The sequence below is a fragment of the Leucopleurus acutus genome (assembly GCF_964270905.1).
Source record: "Leucopleurus acutus genome assembly, chromosome: 4".
NCBI classification, from domain to species: Eukaryota; Metazoa; Chordata; class Mammalia; order Artiodactyla; family Delphinidae; genus Leucopleurus; species Leucopleurus acutus.
In genome coordinates this window covers 71820711-71844867 of record NC_139146.1, presented here as the reverse complement: position 1 = coordinate 71844867, position 24157 = coordinate 71820711, and the positions used below count along the sequence as shown (strand labels likewise).

General features: G+C 41.7%; 1 protein-coding gene across 1 annotated transcript in view; it reads right to left on the bottom strand.

Moving 5' to 3' along the window:
• Positions 1 to 24157, bottom strand: part of CWH43 (cell wall biogenesis 43 C-terminal homolog) — a gene marked incomplete at both ends in the record, with an annotated part of 46681 nt that overhangs the window by 12954 nt on the left and 9570 nt on the right. The window contains 9 exon segments of the mRNA XM_082838138.1: positions 1101 to 1250; positions 3573 to 3708; positions 4770 to 4875; positions 6675 to 6754; positions 11626 to 11677; positions 11679 to 11752; positions 14089 to 14346; positions 19062 to 19150; positions 23061 to 23261. Of these exon segments, the coding sequence (XP_082694264.1) occupies positions 1101 to 1250; positions 3573 to 3708; positions 4770 to 4875; positions 6675 to 6754; positions 11626 to 11677; positions 11679 to 11752; positions 14089 to 14346; positions 19062 to 19150; positions 23061 to 23261 (1146 nt within the window).

Below are 24157 nucleotides of genomic sequence, written 5' to 3'. Positions count from 1 at the left end.
ATTCCCCATTCTTCATGTCTCCTTGGAGGGGAACCGACTCAGAAAATCGTCTCTGGCCTCTCTCCCTCTCACCCTTTACTTCTTGGGAGGATTTTTGTAATTAATTAAGTTTGTAAGAATAAACTGGGCATGCTTGTCTCAAACACTTCCTCATTCTTCTCCCGGGAACCTGCCGGTTTGCAGAAAGGGTGTTTCCTTGTGTTATCTTCTCCACTAAGGGGAGAGTTTGACAGGGCAGACTCTGCCCCTGCCAGGTAGGCCAGCTGCTTTGGGGGAGCCAGCATCATGTATTGTTGGGGGAATGTATTAGCAGGTCCATGTGGACACACTTAAGCCATGTTGTCCAAATACATTTATCAGAATCAAAAGAGCTATTTTGATCTTCCTGCCAGATTCCTCTGCCTACCTCTCAGTTGATTGAAAACATGAGGGAAAAAGAAATGTTATTTAGTACTCTCAAATCCCAACAGTACTTCCAACTGGAGTAATCCTGTAGGAAAAGGGAATTTCATCTTTCCGTAGTCTGGTTTACCATGTGGTTTCAAGCACTTGCAGGCTCTGAGTTGGGTCTACTTAATTCCTAGCTGTGTGACCCAGGTTGGACAAGTCTTCTAACCTTCAGTCTAGTTTATTTATCTGTAAAATGGAGCTATAATAGTACTAACGTTATACAAAATGAAGATTAAATACAATAATGCAGTTAGCACAGCACCTGCTCAGTAACTGCTGGCTAACATGGCCATCATGCTGCCTTGTGCCATCGTTAAGGACTGCCTGCATCTCAAAGGTTTCTATGCCTGATTTTTTTTTTCCTTTTTCTTTTTCTTTTTTTTTTTGGGCCACGCCACACAGCTTGTGGGATCTCAGTTCCTGGACCAGGGATTGAACCCGGGCCCCGGCAGTGAAAGCCCAGAGTTCTAACCACTAGGCCACCAGGGAACTCCCTCTATGCCTGATTTTTAAAACCAGCAACACAGAGAAAAATACTTTGAAAAAAAAAAAAGAAGAAAGTAAGAAAGGTCAAGGCACGGAAGTCAAAGTAATGTGTTAATAATATTTCTTGGCATTTGTGTAGTTCGAGAAAGACCAAAGAAACCCACTCGTGATTCCCAAAGTGGGTCACAACAAAATCCACCAGTTTGTCAGAAATGTTAACAGTCAGAGTGATGGCTGGTGCAATCTCGCCCTCTGGTGACGGAAGAAGGTGATGCTCTGATTTCACAATGCGGTATCTTGACAAAACCATAATCCTGTATTCCAATGGAAAGAAACACGTGCGTCACTATTGGTCCCACCATATCATGCAAACGGGACTAAGAATATGTGTTCAAGAGGGATGTGCACACTTCAAGCATCCCACTGAGGGGCACTGAGAGCAATAATGTGGCGGAGAGGTATGGGGCAGTCTGCCGGACTGTTCATTGCATCTGGGCTATTCAGCACATCTCACTGTGTCACCAAGAACAACACTATCAACTCTGTTTAATAAGTGCTATGGAGGGCTTCCCTGGTGGCGCAGTGGTTGAGGGTCTGCCTGCCAATGCAAGGGACATGGGTTCGAGCCCTGGTCTGGGAGGATCCCACATGCCGCGGAGCAACTGGGCCCGTGAGCCACAATTACTGAGCCTGCACGTCTGGAGCCTGTGCTCCGCAACAAGAGAGGCCGTGATAGTGAGAGGACCACGCACCGCGATGAAGAGCGGCCCCCGCTTGCCTCAACTAGAGAAAGCCCTCGCACAGAAATGAAGACCCAGCACAGCAAAAATAAATAAATTAATTAATAAAAAAAAATAGTAAGTGCTATGGAAACACGAAAAGGGCAGAATTAGGATACACAAACTCCATTTTACTAGCACTGTTACTCTGGCAACTTATCTGCATAAACAATTCTAATATTAATCAACGCATTTGAGAATGTATGACCTTGCCAGCCAGGACACAGTGCAACAATTTCCAAATTAGAAATTACAAATGGTCCGATAAAGATAGGAAAACCCGTTCCGCCTCACTCTAAGTCAAAGAACTACATATGATCAGAGCTCAGACCTCAGGCTGGGCGCACTGTCTGGCCTCCTTCCGAAGTTCCTCTGACAGAACCATGCCCACAGTGATGATCCCTGAATGCACAGGCCCAGCCTGTGCTGTCCCACTAGGCCCTCCAGGCTGCACACAAGCACCTATGGACGTCACTTGACCGTCCAGGGGCATCTTCAGTTTAGCACAATCCTGATGCTCACCTGGTCATTCCTGTCCCATTAAAGGGCATCATCTCCTATCAGGGACTCAGGTAAAACACCCTGGTGCTATCCTTGTCACTTCCAGCCCCGATATCTAAACCATCAGGAAGTCCTGTCAGCCCTGCTCCAAGATAGCTCCTGAGTTTGACCCCTTCTCTCCATCTCCACGCCTCCCACTGTCATTTCTCACCTGTGCTAATGCCTCTACCTCATCACCTGTCTCCCTGCTCCCACTCCTGCCCCTGACAATCTGTTTTTCTAGGAACAGCCGGAATGATCTTTCAAAAATGTAAATCAGATCAGATTGCTCCCATGTTTACAATCCTCCAGTGGTTTCCTATCAAAACTGAATTAAAGGGCTTCCGTGGTGGCGCGGTGGTTAAGAATCCGCCTGCCAATGCAGGGGACATGGGTTCGAGCCCTGGTCCGGGAAGATCCCATGTGCCGTGGAGCAACTAAGCCGGTGCGCCACAACTACTGAGCCTGCGCTCTAGAGCCTGTGAGCCACAACTAGAGCCCGTGAGCCACAACTACTGAAGCCCACGTGCCTAGAGCCCGTGCTCTGCAGCAAGAGAAGCCACTGCGATGAGAAGCCCACACACCACAATGAAGAGTAGCCCCAGCTCACCCCAACTAGAGAAAAGCCCGCGTGCAGCAACAAGGACCTGACACAGCCATAAATAAATAAAATTAAATAAATAAATGTAATTTTTAAAAAAACTGAATTAAATCAGTGCTAAGCATGGCTTATGGGACCCTGTAAGATCAGGGGCCCACCTTTGACCTCCTTTCTTACTAGTTCCCCCTCAAACCCTGTGCTCCGGCACACCAAGACTGACCTGGCCTCAAGTCTTTACACTGGCTCCTCCCACAGTGGGTCCTGGGTCCTCTCCATCATGAGGTCGGCAGAGAGACCTTCCTGACCACACTACCTACAGCAGCATCCCCTGCTGCCCTGCCCACCCAGCCGCTCTCCTTTTCTACACAGCACTTACCATCGTCTTAAATTATTTATTTCTGTGTGTCCATGATTATTTTCCGCCTCTTCACACTATAATGTAACTCCATGAGGACAGCGTCCAGGACAGACACGTTTAGTGCTCAGCTCCTACACTAAATGGTTTATAAGAGTGAAGAATTGAAAGTATCCAGCAAAAGGGAAGCCATTAAAACAGGATGGAATATGCTTATCTTCAGCACCTCCTCATCCTCCAAGAAGCATCATTGGGACATATTCATAGGGCTAAGGTATAACAATATCAACTTTCGACTCCAAGCCCATGCTGCCTAGTCTTTCAGGGATATGTTTGGGATTAATTCCGAAGGGACACTCACCCCCAAGTGTGATCCTTTGCGCTTGGACCAAAGTCGGTATAGAAACCCAGCTTCTCCCCTAACCACATGGTCAGGTCATTGTTCCCAATATAGAGCTTAGAAGCATTGCTCTCCAAAATTGTTATGAGATCTGCACCTGTTCAGAAAAAAAAAATGCACATGGTGATTAACCAGAGCAATGTAAAAACAATTAGCAAAACTTGATTCTTTAATCCCCTGCCTTTACTCGTAAATCAAAAACCAAAGTAATTCCTAATGAGTTACTAAAGTGAACTGTTTCAAATCTGAGCTGTAAAATTTTTTTTACCATATTTTGAATGTAATTAAAACATGGGACACCTTGAGGAAAAGTAGGAAAGGATAAAAACATAACTTTTCTAAATTTTCAAATATTAACATCATTCCCCAAATTTCAAATAAGCTTAATACCTTTTTCAAATATCCAATTTATGTTCAGAAACAATAGAGTATACAGTAGTGTTTTATTCCTGGGCAAACACCTCCATCGTATTGACACAGAAGTAAGTTTATTCAGATACCCTGGTCAGATGTGCCCCAGAGGCCTGTAATCAGGACTAAAGGACTAAGGGCCAGAGAAATTTCTTAATGGCATTAGAATCATACAGACCCTCAGCTATTTCTCAGGAGACATGCTTATCATTAGGAATAACTAGAACAGTTTAGCCCTTTAAGTCTCTTGCTCCATTCTCCATGTAGTTGATCTAAGAACAAAACACCACATATTTTAAAGGATGTTTCATCCAAAATGAGTACCCCAGGGCACAGAAACAAATAAAATTGGCCCTCAGGCTCTAGAAAGCAATTTGCTTTGCAAATGAGTATCACTCCAACCCATTCTGCCTTTTCATCTGACAATTTTCTGGTCCCCAACAGTGGGTTCCCAAGTGACAGGAGCCACTAGCAGGGGCATTTCCAAGAGCAAAGGCATGACAAGATTCTCCTGCAGATACCCAGTAGGAGACTTTGTTCAGAATCAACTGAATTAATTGCTCTCAAGCAAACACAGATGTGGTTACAGAAGCTTAATCCTCCTGTAGCCGCCCACCAAAGTAAAGCCCTTTTAAGAGATTAGTTTGTGACCCAGCAAACCCTCCTCCTATTACTTATGATCTTGCTCAAAATAAACGTAACAGTAGGAGTTTCTCAAAACCTGGAAATAATTTCAGTAAGACTTACCTGTTTGACTGAGCAGTTGAGCTGATCTTTCTAAATCAGACCATCCTTCACTGTCAAAGCCAAACCTGAAAGGCCAGGTGGCGGCAAAGACCTCTGTGGCTGGTGCCTGAGGAATTGTTTTAATGATAATTTAGGATGAATGAACAATGGCAGTTTCAGTGATCCACTCTTCTCCACCTCTCTCCACCAAAATTCGTATTTCAGCAAAGGATATTTTTTAGGCATCTGCCCACAGCTAATGCATAATAATAAGGAGATATTTGCTAGTAGGTATTTTATAATCTGTGAATTTCTAGCTTAGGCTTGGAAGTTAGGAAGAATGTTTAGAAAGTGATATTTCTGATAAGCACTGTTTATAAAAGCAAAAAATTAGAAACAACCTGGCTGTTGTTTCAATAGGAAAAATAGGAAAATGAATAAAAAAAGATCATACATAAAATGGAATACTACACAGCCCTAATAAATGAATTAGGGCTACATATTTCCATATGGATGAATCTCACCAGGATTATTTTAAATAAAAAATTAAGTTGCAGGGCTTCCCTGGTGGCGCAAGTGGTTGAGAGTCCGCCTGCCGATGCAGGGGACACGGGTTCGTACCCCGGTCTGGGAAGATCCCACATGCCAAGGAGCGGCTGGGCCCGTGAGCCATGGCCGCTGAGCCTGCACGTCCGGAGCTTGTGCTCCGCAACAGGAGAGGCCACAACAGTGAGAGGCCCACATACCACAAAAAAAAAAAAAAAAAAAAATTAAGTTACAAAATATATATGTCAGATGTTATTTAGATAAAGTTAAAAACATGGAAAAATACAATATTGTATAGAGGTGTGTCATGTGTAATAACAATATAAAGAAATGTATGAATATGATAACAAGCATATGCAGGAAGGGGTTACCCTTATATCAGAGAATGAGACCACAGAGGGATACACAGAGTCCTTTACCATATTTACAGAGTGGTCTGCCAACTCTGCGTTATACGTGGTGTTGCTCCCCACTGTGCTGGCAGGGCCAAGGTTCAGGAGCACAGCACCCTCTGAAGAGTCCTCTTTTGAGCCCATGGGTCCAGTCAGAGAATGCAGTGCCCAACACTAACCATCTATTTCAAACTAATACCAACGGATCAACAACAGGGATCCTGTGAAAGAGTATGGCCAGATTAGACCAACTCTATCACCACAACTGAAAAAAACAACTCAAAGTGGAACATACAAGTTCAAGTTGAGAGAAGGATAAGCACTACCTCTTTGCATAGGAGGGCCACCACTTAACCTAAACAGCTCATTGTGCTACAGCAGTGAGGTGTGAATCGCATCTCTATGCAAGAAATATTACTCAGTTTACTGAATGTCCTATAAAGAGAACAGAACCATCAAGAGAGACTTTGAGAGGCATGATTATATTCATCAAGTTATAGCTTTTCACGTAACTACATACCTATGATTAACTCTGGCTCTCATCACTCCAAAACCTGTTATTCCCACGTCAGTAAATGCCACCACCCTCCATCCAGTTGCTCAAGCCAAAACATAGAAGTCATCCTTGATTCTTTCCTTCTTCTCATTCAGTGTCATCTAATCCATCAGCAACTTCTATCAGCTTTACTTTCAAAATATATTCTAAGTCTATCCACTCCTCTCCAACTCCAGGGCCACGGCTCCCATCCAAACTTCCAGGGTCTCTCTCCTGGACAACTGAAAAAGCCTCATAACTTATCTCCCTGCTTCTACTCTACAATCCATTCTTCACAGAGCAGCCAAGTTAATATATATCATATTTCTTCCTGCTCCTGCTTGAAATATTCTGGTGGCTTCCACTGCAAGAAAAATAAAGTCAGAACTCCTTTCTGTGCTCTGTAGGCCATATATCATATAAAATTCTATATCAAAACTTTTAATGACTTACCCCTCTTCCCAATTTCTTCTCATAGGTTTTATGCCATAGTCCTAATCCCAACAACTTCACACTGACAAGCAACCACAAAACTAAACAGAAACTGAAATAATTGTTTAGAAGAAACTAAGTTTCTTTTTTAAAAAAATAACTTTATGAAAATATTGAATTTATTGGCCAAGATTGTATGTAAAGGGGCAATGTCTAGTTCCTGGGTTAATTTTCATGTGTGACATGCATATATAACCCATACTTTAAACTCAGGTTTCAAAGAAGCTTCCCTAAAAATGTTCCAAGAACCATGAACCAAAATAAAAATAAATCACAAATATATACAAGAAATAATATACAAGAAAGCAAGTCTCCATGAGCAGGAACCACAGCAAAAACACCCTGCTGAATCAAACCCAAAATACTTCAGATATTAAAAATTTTAGAATCGAATATAAAATAAGCATGCTTAATATGTTTAGAAAAATAAAAGAGGATATTCAATGGGATAACTAAGAAATATGAGATTAAATTAATGGGCAAGAAAATTTGTAAAGAAATTAGACTTCTAGAAATAAAATTATACGATAATTATAACAATTAAAATTAGAAACTCAATGGACAAGATAAAAAGCAGATTAGACAAAACTTAATGGAGAATTAGTACAAGGGGAAGCTTAAAAACAAAGGTAGAGAATATGAAAGAGGTTAAGGGACATGAAGAAGAGAATAAGAAGATCCAACACATATCTAACTGGAGTCAAAAAAGGAGAGAAGGGAAAGAGGTAATATTTACAGAAATAATGCTGAGAATTTTCCAGAATTGATAAAGAAAATGACTCTTCAGATTCAAAAAGCCCAAACACTCGCAAGTAAGGGAGGGGCTGGATCCACATCCAGATGTATTACAGTGAAACTCAGAACACCAAAACAAAGAAAAATCTTAAATGCTGCCAGAGAGAAAAGCCACTGTATCTTCAAAAGAGCAAAGATTACACTGATGGCTGACTTCTCAAAAGCAAAAAATGGAAGTCAGACGATAGGGGAATACTATCTTTAATGTTCTGAGAAAAAAATAACCAACTACTGAAAAAAAGAAATTGAAGGTATAATTTCCAACCTAGAAACAGGAGTGGAGAGGAGAAGGATAAGAAAAAAGGAAAAAGAAAACTCAGTCAATGCAAAAGCAAGAAGAAAAAAGAGGAAAAATACACCTAGAGAAAGTAAAAAAAGCAAAGTAAGAGTATGGAAATAAATCATAACACAAGGGAAATCACGACAAAAATAAATTACATTTCAAGTTAAAAGACAAAGATTGACATTCTAGTAAAAGCAAACAATGGAGACAGTAAGGAGGTCAGTGGTTGCCAGGGTCTGGAGGAAGGAGGGAAGGATGAATTGGTTGAGCACATTACCATGTTTACGACAGTGAAACTATTCTGTATGATACTGTATAGTGGATAAATGTCATTATACATTTGTCAAAACCCACAGAACACATATAAAAAAAGAGTGAACTCTAATTAAACTGTGGACTTTAGTGAATAATAATGTATCAATATTGGCTCATCAATGGTAACAAATGCACCACAATAATGCAAGATGTTAATAATGGTGGAAACTGAGGAGGTGGGAGTGTGAGCCGATATATGGGAACTCCACACTTTCTGCTCAATTTGTCTGTAAACCTAAAACTGCTCTGAAAAATAAAATCTATTATTTTTTTTTTAAAAAAGCAGACAGTCATTGCAATTGGCAGGGGAGGGAGGGATGAACAGGCAGAGCACAGAGTATTTTTAAGGCAGTGACACTATGCCATATGATATTACAATGGTGGATATACCTCATTATACATTCATCAAAAACTACAGAATGTACAACATCAAGAATGAGTCCTGGGCTTCCCTGGTGGCGCAGTGGTTGGGAGTCCGCTTGCCGATGCAGGGGACGCGGGGTTCGTGCCCTGGTCCGGGAAGATCCCACATGCCGCAGAGCGGCTAGGCCCACGAGCCATGGCCACTGAGCCTGCGCGTCCGGAGCCTGTGCTCCGCAACGGGAGAGGCCACCACAGTGAGAGGCCCGCGTACCACAAAAAAAAAAAAATGAGTCCTAATGTAAACAAAGGGCTTTGGGTGATAGTCCTGTTTCGTTGTAGGTTCATCAGTTGTGGTAGGGCATGTCACTAGCAGGGAAGGCTGTGTATAAGTGGGCTCAGAGGGTCCTACGGGAAATCTCTGTACTTTCTGCTCAATTCTGCTGTGAACCAAAAATGGGCCCCAAAAATAAAGCTTGTTTTGGAAAATCATACAAAGCTATCTAAACAACTTTGTGAATAAGTTGTTTCAAGTGCCTCAATTTGATGAATGAATTAAATAATTTAATAATAATAGTAATAATAAAGACAAAGATTATCAGGACTAAAAACAAACAAACAAAAGCCGCCAGATCCTGATTTCAAGGGACAGACCTAAAGTATAAGAATACATACAAAAAAAAACAAAAAAACACCTAACTTTAAATTTTTCCCCTAAATTTTAATATAACTTTTTCAAATTATGATGGAACATATATGAAAGTGTTTATATAATGATCTTACTGCTTCATGACATTTCCTTTAGAAATATATTAAACTTTTATTTAGCTTCTTAATTGTTTTTTAGCTCTTTACACCATAAGATTCTGTCTTCTCTAGTAAAGCATCAGGTCATTGATGGTAGAGACCAGATTTTATATATCTTTGTATTCCACATAATGCTATGGAGTTATGCAGTATGTTGTATCCTAATACACTATCTGCAAATGTTACACATTCAATAAACATTTTTATTTAATCTAGTATATTTTGAGATGAGTCAGACTGAATAGCAAACTAATTTCATGCCTGAGTTTCCAGCTCATCAATATTCCAAACATTAACATATTAAATCTTCCAAAAAAGAACAAGAAATGAAATAAATGGTCTCAACTATTACAACAAAATATTTTGGAAATCCTACCTGTTAAATCTACATTAGAAGTGAAACAAAACTAATACAGAGTATTTATGGTTGAAAAAACACAATATCAGAGATTTGCTTTAAAGTATTTTACCAAATAATGTAAGATAGGTATTAACAACATTAGCAAATGTTAATAATTGTTGGAACTGGTTTAAGGGTACATGAGAGTTCATCATACTCTTTAATCTCATATGTCTGAAAATTTATGTTTCATAATAAAATGCTTTTTTTTAAACATCTTTATTGGAGTATAATTGCTTTACAGTGTTGTATTAGTTTCTGCTGAATAACAAAGTGAATCAGCTATCTGCATATGTATATCCCCATATCCCCTCCCTCTAGCGTCTCCCTCCCACCCTGTCTATCCCACCCCTCTAGGTGGTCACAAAGCATCAAGCTGATCTCCCTGTGCTATGCAGCTGCTTCCCACTAGCTATCTATTTTACATTTGGTAGTGTATATATGTCAATGCCACTCTCTCTTCGTCCCAGCTTACACTTCCCCACTCCATGTCCTCAAGTCCATTCTGTACATCTGTGTCTTTATTCCTGTTCTGCCCTTAGGTTCATCAGAACCTTTTTTTTTTTTTTTAGATTCCATATATATGTGTTAGCATACAGTATTTGTTTTTCTCTTTCTCACTTACTTCACTCTTTATGACAGACTCTAGGTCCATCCACCTCACTACAAATAACTCAATTTCGCTTCTTTTACTTACATTCCCACCAAGAGTGCAAGAGGGTTCCCTTTTCTCCACACCCTCTCCACCATTTATTGTCTGTAGATTTTTTGATGATGGCCATTCTGACTGGTGTGAGGTGATATCTCATTGTAGTTTTGCTTTGCTTTTCTATAATGATTTGTGATGTTGAGCATCTTTTCATGTGTTTGTTGGAGAAATGTCTATTTAGGTCTTCTGCCCATTTTTGGATTGGGTTGTTTGGTTGTTTGATATTGAGCTGCATGAGCTGCTTGTATATTTTGGAGCTTAATCCTTTGTCAGTTGCTTCATTTGCAAATATTTTCTCCCATTCTGAAGGTTGTCTTTTCATCTTTTTTATGACTTCCTTTGCTGTGCAAAAGCTTTTAAGTTTCATTAGGTCCCATTTGTTTATTTTTGTTTTTATTTCCATTTCTCTAGGAGGTGGGTCAAAAAGGATCTTGCTGTGATTTATGTCATAGAGTCTTCTGCCTATGTTTTCCTCTAAGCATTTTATAGTGTCTGGCCTTACATTTAGGTCTTTAATCCATTTTGAGTTTATTTTTGTGTATGGCGTTAGGGAGTGATCTAATTTCATTCTTTTACATGTAGCTGTCCAGTTTTCCCAGCACCACTTATTGAAGAGGCTGTCTTTTCTCCATTGTATACTCTTGCCTCCTTTATCAAAGATAAGGTGACCATATGTGCATGGGTTTATCTCTGAGCTTTCTATCCTGTTCCATTGATCTATATTTTTGTGTGTGTGCCAGTACTATACTGTCTTTATTTTTTTAGAGTTTTATTTGGTTTTGTTTTCAATTTTTATTTATTTGTTTTTGGCTGCACTGGGTCTTTGTTGCTGTGTGCGGGTTTTCTCTAGTTGCGAAGCTGGGGCTACTCTTTGTTGCGGTGCACAGGTTTCTCATCGCAGTGGCTTCTCGTTGCAGAGCACGGGCTCTAGGCACGCGGGGGTCAGTAGTTGTGGCATGCAGCCTTAGTAGTTGTGGCTCTCAGGCTCTAGAGTGCAGGCTCAGTAGTTGTGGCGCACGGGCTTAGTTGCTCCGCGGCATGTGGGATCTTCTCAGACCAGGGCTCGAACCCGTGTCCCCTGCATTGGCAGGCGGATTCTTAACCACAGCGTCACCAGGGAAGTCCCCATACTGTCTTGATAACTGTAGCTTTGTAGTACAGTCTGAAGTCCAGGAACCTCAACATAATAAAGGCCATATATGATAATAAAATGCTTTTAAAAAGGAAGCAAAACTATACTCACCAAGTTTCATGTATTTTCCACTCTCTCTGAAAAGCATTTTAGGACTGTTTTTTTGTTTGAAGATGAAAATCAAGGCTTTTCTTGGGACCAAATAGCATATTCAGTCCAATAATTAGCATCACTGTCACTGTTAAAAAAAAGAAAGATGGATATATTACATTCTAATCCAAAAATCCTTCTAATGGTAAATTCCAGGAGCCTCGATTTCATTTAAATGGACATATCCTGAAAAATCAGTTATTGAGTTATCCAAGTACCTAATTAATTACTCCAGTGTTACTTTTGATAATTAGGATGATCATAAGAAATCAGGTAGGGTTCTAGAAATTATGCTTTACATTAAAAAAACCCGTACTTTTTCTGATGAGGGGTTTCTTTGAATTTCCTGAGTGTTTCCTAGTTGTTAGATTGGTAATAGTGTCGGTCACTGACTGTTGGTCATGCAGGGAAGGGTAGGGAGAAGAGAAAGCAGCCTTCTGGACTGCCTTAGGGACTCAGTCTTCTCCACTGAAGGGACCACAGGCACCGAGTTGAGGAGCACAAGAGGAGGATTTGTAGGTTCTTAACACGGCAGTGTTTGTGGCAACAGTTCTGGCCTGGATTGTGGGTCCACACAGAGGATGCATGCTGGAACTCACACTGGGCCAAGAAAGATGAGCTTAACTGGGGTGCATTCCAATGTAGCTTACACGTGAAGTCTACAGACTTCTAACGTTGTATATAATGAGAATGGAAACAGAGGTATGGTTGAACAATATATAAATTAGAGAATGTCAAGTAAAAGTTATGCTTAGGTGGAAGGCTAAAAAAAAAGAGTTATGTGCAATTTCCAGGAAATAGCAGGAGAAACCTAGACAATACATTTATATCTAGTTTCTGATCTAATACAGATTCTTTTCAATCATTATTCAAAGCTACTCTGAACATTACTAATGTTCCTTAGTTTTTGTGGCCTTATCGACATAATGTCACTCTTACTAAAAAGAATTCTTAGTTGTTTGAAGCTGGAATAAAGCACGATTTCTGCAATTCCATTAAGTAGCGAGAAGGAACTAAAAACACCCTTCATTCATAACATTCTAAAGAAAGAAATATATGCTTAGAATGGCTCTTACTTTCATTCGTTTGCTCCACATGGCAGACCCCCAAACAAGCTGGAGTAAGAAAAAAGCAGGGCATTGGATAGGAAGATAGAGCAGGAGCGAGTACACACACACCTGAAAGAAATCAGAAGAAATACAAAGTTCACAAAGCCGAGATTATCACAGAGGAAATGCAGCGATGTATGTCTCTGATCAGCTGACAGCCTGGATGTCCCACCAGAAATAGCAAATCCTCAAAAGTTTTTAAAAATATCTCACATAATTGAAAAATACCTCTTCCAAATCAGCCTGTCCTGACAGATGTCTAGCTCATAGAGGAGAAAAGTTTATGTGAAAATGTACAGGGTGATTGGATATATTCCAAGGGCACAAGGGGGAACTGCAGACGAACATAAGTAGAAGCCCAGACTTTTGTGCAGCACTTACCCCAGCTGTAACGCCCTAAGAATTTGTCTAATCTGATGTGTGGTATCTCCCCCACTACACGGAAGCTCCAGGTGGGCAGGACCCTATGTCTCTTAAATCCCCTACACCTGGCACTGCGCCTGGACCATAGTAGGTGCACAATAATTTTTTAATGAGTAAGTGAACAAACGGAAAAACGTCTGAGCAAACAAGAACTGAATCCCCTATTAACATGTTTTGTCTCCTCAGTTTTTCAAAGATTTTATCCTGGAGGCTCTGGACATGTTTTACTTAAACTAAAACGACAGGCAATATTTGATCTGTGTCTGCTTGGTACACATCAGGAATTTCACTATTGCCAGAAGACAATTTCTGAAATATTAAACTGAACTAAGTTTATGCTATTTGAATTTTGGTACATAAGTTCATAACCACTGAAATGGAAGATATGTACTCTATGATTTGAGAATTTACCATTTACACTAAGATTCACATACGAAAAAATCTTTTGGTAAAAAGAGGGTAAATAAAAACCATACATAAAATTCAAGGGAACCAAAAAAAATCACACTTCCTATATATATCTACAAGCCTACCACCAAAATAGCAATGTGAGCACCATGATCATATTTTCTCCTTACGTATCATATAATATGGGGTTACGGGGATCTTTTTATAACTTATTATGGATTAAACTTGTTTTTTTCACAGCTACTCACTTCCAAGGCCTTTGCAGTAATATTACTGAAACTCATTAATGAATTAAGAAATTTCTTTTTAAATAGTAATTTAGACATTCCTCCAGGGTTTTTTTTAACCAAGAGGGTCTATTTCAATAAGAAAAGCAAGATCATCCTATTTATCTTAATCAGTCATGTAAAGTGCTAAATCCTAGTCAGTCCTGAAGGGGATTTTTGAGTAGTTACGTGAATCCAGACCTTTCACATGTACTCACCCAAAAGCACATCAGATCTTTCTCTAGCGTACACACCTCCCGGGACAAATTTAAAAGCTGTGCACCATGCACAGAAAAATATTTCTAGAAGATAAAATATCATGGCAGTGGTCATGGCTTTCCCAGGGCCTGACCCTGAGCTGATAAGGTGTCCAAGCACTTGAGGCCACATGGACGCCGTGAAGAGGGCGAGCACACAGCCAGAGAGAGCGGCTGCCCACGTGGGCAGGTAAAGGAGACCCACAGCCGAGGTCGCTCCTGTTTGTGAGAGAGAGAAAGAAAAACAATCAGACAGGAAAGTAGTAATAGTCTCTTCCATTTTCTTAAAAAAAAAAAAAAGGAATAATAAACTTAAACCGATCTGTATAAACCGATTTGTAGCTATTTAGAGCCAGAAGGGACCTTAGGGCCATTCTGGTTCAGTTTCTAGACTGGTGAGAAACTAAGGTTTTGGCAAGGTTAACATGCTTTGCTCAAGGTCATGCAGCTAGTTACTTGCACAACTGGAGGTGGAATGTGGGTCCAGTAAATCTCAGTCCAGTGCTATTTCTTCAGGAAGAACAGCAGGAGAGAAGAAGGCATTTTTAGTTTATTTGTGTTAAGATCTTCATAGCAAACACTGGAAAAAAAAAAAAAAAAGGAAATTACCTGTAATACCAAAATTTGTTAATTTAATTTAACCAGCCAGATCTAGGACATTAGGAAACATGGAGAGTCATGTTTGTAGAACATTTTTGTTAAGAAACTTTCTAAAGGAGTTTAAATGCTGCCCCTCGTCCCACAATATATAAGTTGACTTTACCAACCCCATAGCCCCCCCCCAAAGAAGCTGTGACTGAGACCGCATTTGTAGACTCACTACTTTACAGTTCTGCAGGCAGTTCATTCATTCACCCAACAGCCTCGGAGGTGCTGGGGGCTGTGCCATCTGCCTGGTCCACAGCAGGCACTTAGTAAATGTCTGCTAATTCGTTGAGCCAAATCTGAGGGAATATAACATTTCTCCACAGTCCTATGAAATCCGCTGTGAGACAGCAGCACAGCAGGGGCTTACAGCACCCCATTTTGGAGCCATCAATATAACACCTTTGCAGAGAATATGACATCCTCTAGACATTGGACATTTCAGTCAATGTTGTATAAGAGTGAGCCGCCCTTCAAGTATGTCTACAGCAGCCTCCTCACTGCTTGCGGCAAGAACCCCGGGAAGAGGATCCAGCCAGCTTCTTAGTGCCCCATGGCGCTCGCCCGTCAGTAAGTTCTACTTGCAGCATCACAGGACGATGCCATGTGACTGCCTATTCCTCCCCACTTCAAGAACAACCCACAGATTTTAACTCCATAGTTAGACCTTCAAAATCTTAGATCCAACAACAATTAATTTAATGACAAAAGTTTTTTTTTCATTTTGAAATGAACAAACATAATGCCTATTCACTGCAGAAATTTAAAAAATACAGAACTGTGAACAAGCAATGAAGGATCGCCTAGGACTGAGATGAGATGATCCCAGCTAATACTCCTGTGTATTTCCCCTATGTCTTTTTCTGTGTATATGAAGAAGTATTTTTACATAAATGGAATCGTACCACATATCGAGGATTCTATTCTGCTTTTTGTGGGACATTATATCAAGAACATGTTTTTCGTGTTATTAATGTTTTTCTTCTAAAACATGTTTATGTACGTACACTTTTGCACTGGATAAATACACACAAAAATAAGCAACCATTTTCCTATTCTTGGCCATTTAAGAAGCTTCTGACACTGTGAGGAACATCTTTCTTTGTCAATTAGTCTCTTACTACACCTCTGATTATTTCCTTAAAATAATTCTTAAAAAGATTCTTAGACGTACAACTACTATGTCAAGAGGCAAAAGCATTTTAAAGAGTCAATACTTGTGGTCAACTGCCTTCCCGGGAGGTTATACCAGTTCTCACTTCCTCCAGAAACCCTGCCAGAAGTCCAAAAGGTGAGCCTTTTGAACCCTGCCAAAAGCATTTCTTTTTAAAAATCTTTACCAAATTAATGATTAAGTCATAGCATATTTTGATTTTCATTTATTTGATTATTAGGGAGAGGGAATTTTTCCTGTTTACCAGCTTATAATGCCTATTTTTCAAAAGAATGAGTCCTAGTTTGATATTTTAATCTAAAGATATCAAAATGACTTTGTTGTGTCTGTCTTACTACAAAGAATTATCTGAAGGGAAAGAAAACATCTCTTCAAATTTCCCTCGACTGTTACCACTTTCATTTTTAATTTAGTTTCTATTTTTAAACAGGCTACATATTTTTAAATCCACTAAAACTGTACTTTTATTTTTTTTATTTATTTATTTTTGGCTGCGTTGGGTCTTCGTTGCTGCACACGGGCTTTCTCTAGTTGCCAAAAGCGGTGGCTACTCTTCGGTGAGGTGCACGGGCTTCTCATCGCAGTGGCTTCTCTTGTTGTGGAGCACAGGTTGTAGGCGCGTGGGCTTCAGTAGTTGTGGCGTGTGGGCTCAGTAGTTGTGGCTCGCAGGATCTAGAGCACAGGCTCAGTAGTTGTGGTGCACAGGCTTAGTTGCTCCGTGGCATGTGGGATCTTCCCCGACCAGGGCTCGAACCCACGTCCCCTGCATTGGCAGGTGGATTCTTAACCACTGCGCCACCAGGGAAGCCCCTAAAATTGTCCTTTTAAATAGATTATAAATTCAATCCAAACTCTGAAAGGTAAAAAAGAGTCCCTCTGTCCCCTGTCACCTATTAGTTCCCCTAGCGAAGGCCAACAATGTTAGCATTTTCTTCTGCATCCTCCCAGAGATAGTCTGTGCACAGGAAGAAAAAGGCATGTGTGTGCATTTCCCTTTTTGTACACCAGTGGTAGCATATGACACACCATTACTTTACCTTTTTCTCTTAACTATACAGCTTAACTATTCTTTGTTTGAGACTGAGTCCTCCCAAATAATCCCCCCCCAGATCTTTACAACATCTAAGACACCAAGCAGAATGCATGGTAATTGAATATTCCAATGATATTTATAGTAACTAACATGTTCACTTTAAACAGATCAAGTTTCTCATACAATAAAACTGTAAGCACACTGTAAAGCACACTGGGGTCCTATCAGTGCATTGAGTACATTTATGTCTTTTTAAATAGAACTTTGATTTTACTAATTTAATCGCCATCAAGATCTAAAGTTCCTGTATCTTTGCATTTGGGAAATTCTATTGGTCACTTCCATAATTAATTTCATACTGGGACCCAGTTGGGACTTTAACTGTACAATGAAAAAATATGATTTCTTTTTCTGCATTCTGCTTTATGAGGTGTTTTCCAGAAACGAATCACAGTGAAAAGTGGGCACCATCTCTAGATAATTGTGAGCTCCTACTTAATTCAGGTGAGGAGACCATCAGAGAGGGAGATGGAGCTCACTAATTATGGCCCTGCTTTCCTCTCTACTGCAAACAGCCCATTAGAAGCCCGAAATCTGCTTGCCCCGAGGGCCTTTTATTTCACACTTCAGAGAGACAGTCAAACTAAATTAGGTTTAACTCTGTAGGCTATGTTTATTTATCTGGGGAAATAAGCATGAGCATAAAACAACAAGTTCACAGCTTTTCTGTTCTTTAAGTTTATGTTTCTGTGGACCTCAGTGTTCCCATGTTTGAAATGAAGCTGCTAATTACCTGCCCAATAAGCCTTCTGCTCCTGTTCCATAAGAAAAGGCATGATATAAATGCTGCGCAACTTTCAATGTATTTCATGTTCATTTTCCTAATTGCATAGAGATTAAGAAGCTATATATGCTCACTGCACACTCCGCATTTACAAAGTTACCTGGCCATTTTTGTGCGGAATCTCAGGAGGCATTTCTCTGATGAGAAGAAAGGTTCCTCCTACATTATATTCACACAAGCATCCCCATATGGAATGTCTACCCAAAAATACACAAGCAAGTAAAAACAGCTCAACATGACCGCACCCGTTTGCTCACACAGCTCCAGGAGGATGACGACCTGGTTAACCTTAGGAATTAAGCAGCCTATTTGGATGACATACACGTCTTCATGCAAGGATGATGGCACTGAGGGTGCACAGAAACGTACCTACGAGGTTATTTAACCCTCATCTTCCATTACCGTTACGTGTAGTCTCAGAAACCCACGCCCAGCCTCTAGTACAAAACTCTGAATCACCTGCTTAATTAAAATGTATAAGGACATCTCACAGAAACCAAACACACTATTTGCCCTGTCACAGAGCGGGAATTTTTTTATTTAACACTAAAACTGACTCTCACCATTCCTGCCTTTTAAGGGGAAGGGAGCAGAGTGGCATAATTCAGTTTCAGTCACAGTAATGAAATGGTCATAATCATAAAAATAAGTAAATTGCTCCAGAAATATGATAGTCTCCATTGATATTCTATATTCCTGAAGGGTGTGAATGGGCAGAGAGGGTCCAAGCCTTTGAATAAGCAAACATGGACCCCAAGCCTGGGTAGAGGAGGGCCAAAACTGTTACACACAAAAGAGAAAGGGAAAGTGAGCTTCATTATCGAGTCCCAAAGGAAGGTATTCCTGAAAACAGAGAAGCGCTTGGAGAGGGGAAGAGGTCTGGCAAAGTGGCAATGTCTGACTCTCCATCTCCGCAGACTGTCAGTAAAACTGTTCCTGACATCTGTGCCTGGATAAGTCATTTAGGAGGCAGGGGAGAGTATATCAGCACAGTCAGGGGATAAGACAGCTAAGGAGGAGAGGGAAAGTGAAGGAGGAGAAAGCAGGGACCTGGAACCAGTAGTCACTGGTAACCGTGGTGATATCTGGGTTTTAGGGGCTGCACTTGGTGAGACTATCCCACCGGGCAACAGCACATGTTGTATGGCCATCTCCTTCCACTCCAGGGGCACATGGAGTAAACTGGACAACTGCAAGTAAATTGGACAACGAAGCATTTCTGTAGGGAAACCACACACCTGTCATCCACCAGGTTAAACTGGAACCAGGAAACCATGAACAAGGCGAAAGCATCAATCCACTCGCCAAGCCCAGCAGAACTGCACCTCTGTAAAAAAATGATACGTTATAGGACATCTGACATTGTTACTACTCCATTGTCCCAAATATAAAACAGATATGTATCTACTACCTCTAGGCACATCCAAGAGATAATATGAGTGTGAAACAACCAGTGAGATAATGAAAGCCCACTGGGAACCAATATTATATACATTCAGAACATTGACATAAAAACACCTCTGACTTGAGATAAACGATATCTGCAGTCTTTCATGGTCAGTGTAAACACAGTAATTGAGTTTTCTCAGACTATTAAATTATAGTTCATACTGGCCACGTGACATTTTAAATGACTCTGCCAAAGATAAAAAGAAAAAGACACTGGGAATAGTTTCTATTTAGTGTGCCTCTTTTCACTCTTTTCTCAACCTCAGTACTGCTTTTATCAATAGTCTCTGCCTGGGCTTCCCTGGTGGCGCAGTGGTTGAGAGTCCGCCTGCCGATGCAGGGGACATGGGTTCGTGCCCCGGTCCGGGAAGATCCCACATGCCGCGGAGCGGCTGGGCCCATGAGCCATGGCCGCTGAGCCTGCGTGTCTGGAGCCTGTGCTCCGCGACGGAGAGGCCACAACAATGAGAGGCCCGCGTACAGCAAAAAAAAAAAAAAAGTCTCTGCCTTCCTGGGACTGATGTGAGTTTGGTAAATAATTAATAGTTGTGTGTTTTTAAAAACAACCACAAACTATTTCATTCTTTTGCTACTTTGGCAAAAACTTGGAGGAGGAGGAAAAAAAGAATTTAAACTTTAGGGGAAAATCCAGCAGCAATAAAAGCTACAACGTGGCACTCAGTAAAATAGCTGTAATATAAATAAACTAAAAAACATAGTACTTACTACATACCAGGCACTGTTTGAAGATTTTTACATATATTAGCTCATCTAACACTCACAAGTCTGTAGGTAAATGCGATAATTATCCCCATTTTGCAGAGGAGGACACTGCGGGAAAGAGCACTAAGAAACCTGCCACAGATTGTACACAGTCGCCCACGTAGGACTAAGAATCCAAAAAAGGCCCTCCAGCTCTGGAGTGAGGCTCTCAGCCGCTCTCCTGCCTATCCCCACCTTCTAAGGTTAAGGGTGGTCCTGGGTCTACAGAAGAGAGAAAAGGCTGGCGAGGACACTGTGGATCATTGTCTATCCCCAAGTCAACCACAAATGTTTATGAGGACCTACTGTGTGCCAGGCTCTGTTCTAGGGGCTTGGGATGCGTCAGTGGACAAAGATCCCTTTCCTTCATGCGCTCACATCCCAGGGGCGGAGAGGGCCAGACAATAAACACAGTTAGAAAATAGCACAGGATATTAGAAGGTAGAAGACACTAAAGAGGGAGAGTTTGGGGGTCAGGAGTGCTGGGGTGGGCTAATGGGAAGTTGGAACATGTGGCTACGAAAGTGTCCTGCTCCCTCATCCTCCCAGGCTCTGTGGTCTGCACTGATCCTCTGGTTTCCCAAAGTCCCCTCAGCACCATCTGTGCCTCCCTCTCAGCTTCCTCCCATCTCCCACATCTTCAGCCCATCAAAATAGATTTATGACCCATCCCCTTAAGTAGAAACTAGAGAATTTTAGAGAGCAATTCCTACTATGACAGTCATAGGTGATGATGATCTAATGCAACACTTCTCAGACAGGGTTCTGAGAAACACCAATTTTATGATGTGTTGATAGGTGTTCTAACAAAGGAATTCCATGTTCGAGTAAGTTGGAGAAACTCCCGAGTGACTCTGTGATGCTAATGTGCCTTGTGAATCACAAAGGAAGATGAAGTACAGTGTTTCCAAAACCTACTTGATCTAAAAGAGGTTTGGGTTTTGCTTGTTTTTTCTCTCAGATTACCCATTAACATCTCAAGAGACCAGTGTTCCACACAACACGATTTGGGAAATGCTGGTCTCAGGCGGTGCATCTCCATCTTCAATGTGTCACTCCAGCACACAAAATCATAAAATGAAAACCCTCATTTTAAAGGTGAGCAAAACAAGGCCAGGGACATCAGGCGACTGGTCCAAAGTTGAATGGTGAATTGCTGTCGGCCAACCAGGACTCCAGCCCTCAAGACTGGCCTCGGATTCCTGGTCCAGTTCTCCTGTCGCTCTTCCTCACATCTTATGCTTGTTTTCATGGGAGCTTTGGAAATGAAGCTTTAACACATAAGAATAACCTCCTTCCCTCCCCCTCTCTTCTGTGCCTTTCTTCCTTCTCTCCCTTCTTCCCAAATATGCCAGAGCATCCAAGATCAAAAAGATATAGACTCTGGATGAGATCACATATGTACACTTCCTAGCTCAGGGCCGGACACAGAGGAACTCATAAGTATTAGTTCCTTTTCCCATTCCCGGCTCTCAAAGAGTTTAGCGTCCAGAAAGGATGAAGGACATAAAATAACTGTAGTATAAACAATTTGTAATATAGAATAATAATAAGAGATGTACAAGGGGGTGGGGGTGGGATGGGCATTCAAGGTAGTTTGTGGGATAATCAGAGAAGACTTCACAGAGGAGATGCATGACCTGGGTTTTGAAGGGTGAGTAAGAGCTTGCCGACACATCAAGGCAGAGAAGGTAGCCCAGACACAGGGAAGAGCACGTACATACACATGGGGGGCTGGGACAATCTGGCACGTCTAGGGAACTGAAAGTGATTTCAGCCCAGGTGAAGCCTGGGGATAAGGCAGAGAGCATCTTTAAAACATTAAGTGAGGCTGAGGGTGCAGATCCTGTCTCATATGACCTGGTTTGGGGGAGAAAAACTGCTGAAAGGTTTTAAGCAAAAGAGTGATGGGGTCAGGTGTACATTTTAGAGATCTCACTCTCAGTGTGGAGATGGCCACACTGCACAGAGGCCATTAGAAGACCAGAGCAGTAGCCTGATGAAAGATGGGAGGATCCACTATGGAGATATGGTGGGGGATGGCGAGGGAGGGATAGGTGCTTTAAGAGAAGTAGTAGAATCGACTGGACTTAATACCAAGTGAGATGCAGAAACTGAGGAAGACACACAATTCGAAGATAATTCCTGGTTTCCAGCTTAGACGGTAGAGGGACAGACAGAGTAAACCAAGGCCCAGAGGAGGAAGGACATGTCTGGGTAGTGAAAGCTACTGAGCCAGACTTGGACACACTGCATGTGAGACAACTGTGGGATGTGCCCAGACATCCTCTGGGGAAAGAGCCAGTGTGTCTCCATATGTGGGAATTTCAGCGCTTTAGGAGAAAACAGATATCTGAGGCAGATGTTTTAAGGGTTCCTCCCACCTTTTTATGTGAAAGGCTGGACCTGACCATGGGAGAAAAGAGGTGTCAGGAAGAGTAGAGAGAGGGTCAGTGAGGACCAAGTACAGGAACCAGCACTTAAGCTCAAGACTGCTAACTCCTTGGGAGTCCCATGGCTGGAACAAGTCCCAAAGTACAGAGGATGCAGAGCTCCCCCAGCCTTCCCTCCTTTGCAGAGATTAAAGCTCTCTGCTTTGCTGCCAACCCGCTCTCTCATCAAGGCCCTCTGGTCTCGTCCTACCCAGTGCCCAAAACTGTAATAGGGGGATCTGGAGGAAATGCCATGCTTTCCCTGCCACTGAGAACGCTCTTCTTGGCAGGAATTCCTCAGCATGCCCATGCAGGAGCTCCCAGGACCTCTCACTTAGCCGTGCACAATCCTTAGTCCTCCCTCATCTACCTCCCAGCAATCCTTCAGCACCGGGACAAATACTCCTCCAGCTCCGTCATCTCCAGAGTGCATCCAGTACTGTCCTACTGCAGTAATGTCCTGCAATGTTTCTGACATCTAGGGAAAGAGGAATACGAAACATCGGGCTGGTGCAGGTCTACCTGCTCAAACAGAGGAGGAATTTCTTCAACAACACTAGCCAATTGCTGGATTGCTTCCACACCCAAACTCACCCAAATGGGTTAGGATCTGGCCCTGGATGGGGATGCCCACTCACTGCCCATCTGGAAACAAGAGAGACTTCTCCAAAAATCCAGTGGGTAAGGAACATGAGACTGCCAAAGGCAGCCCCTGTCAACAACCAGTTCGGTCTAGAAGCCATCACCCTGGCTGCCTCATCAGACTTCTTCCCCTCAGGTCTACAGCAGGACCATCTAGAATGAAAAATGGAAAAGGATCAGTTACATGGAAATTTACCCTCTGTACTTAACAGAATGGTACCTGGCCTCAAGGAGCTGACTTCAGAAGAGGAGATGAGACCCAGTCCAAAGCAGAATGTGCTGGGAGGTAGTCAGCGGGAGGGGTTATTTCAGGCAGGCTAGATCGGGAACGATTTAGGGAGAACCAATCATTTTGGAATTTGACAACTGAAAATGAAGAAATTTATTTACTTCATTAAAGTGAAATTAAGAGTATGAGCTAAAATATATGTACGAAAAGTGAAAGGTGTGTTCAGGGAACAAATGCAGTCCACCTTGAGTGGAACACTTTCAGAATACCCGGCTGCTTCTCCCCAGAAGAACAGGGCTCTCATCTAACCCTCTGTGTCCCCGGAGTGATAACAGTGCATCGCCTGAGCAGTTTCCATGGGCCAGGCCCTATGCCCAGCCCTTTACATGAACTCATTTAATCTTCACAACCACTTTACGAGGTAGGCTCTATTACTAATCCCATTTCACAGATTAAAAAACTGAGGCTCAGAGAAAACAAGTAACTTGCCCAAGATCATACAGCTGGTAAAGAGAACTTAGGCAGCACCTGTGCACTTCACTATACTATACTTCCCGGGACTGTTTAACCACGAGGTCTCAGTGTGTTGCATTAATGACTTCACATACAGAAATGTAACTACTGGAGAAAATGCTGGCAGGAGAATTTCTTTGTAGGAACAGAGAACCTGCTGGGTAGATGCTTCATGACACTGAGAAGCCCTCTCCAGGATAGAAAGAAAACTTCGGGTCTGCCTGTGAGGATGACAGGCCGATTTCACAAAGAGGAAGAAAGCCGTTCTGCCAATAAAGGAGTGAGGGGAAGGAGAAGCAGAGCTGAA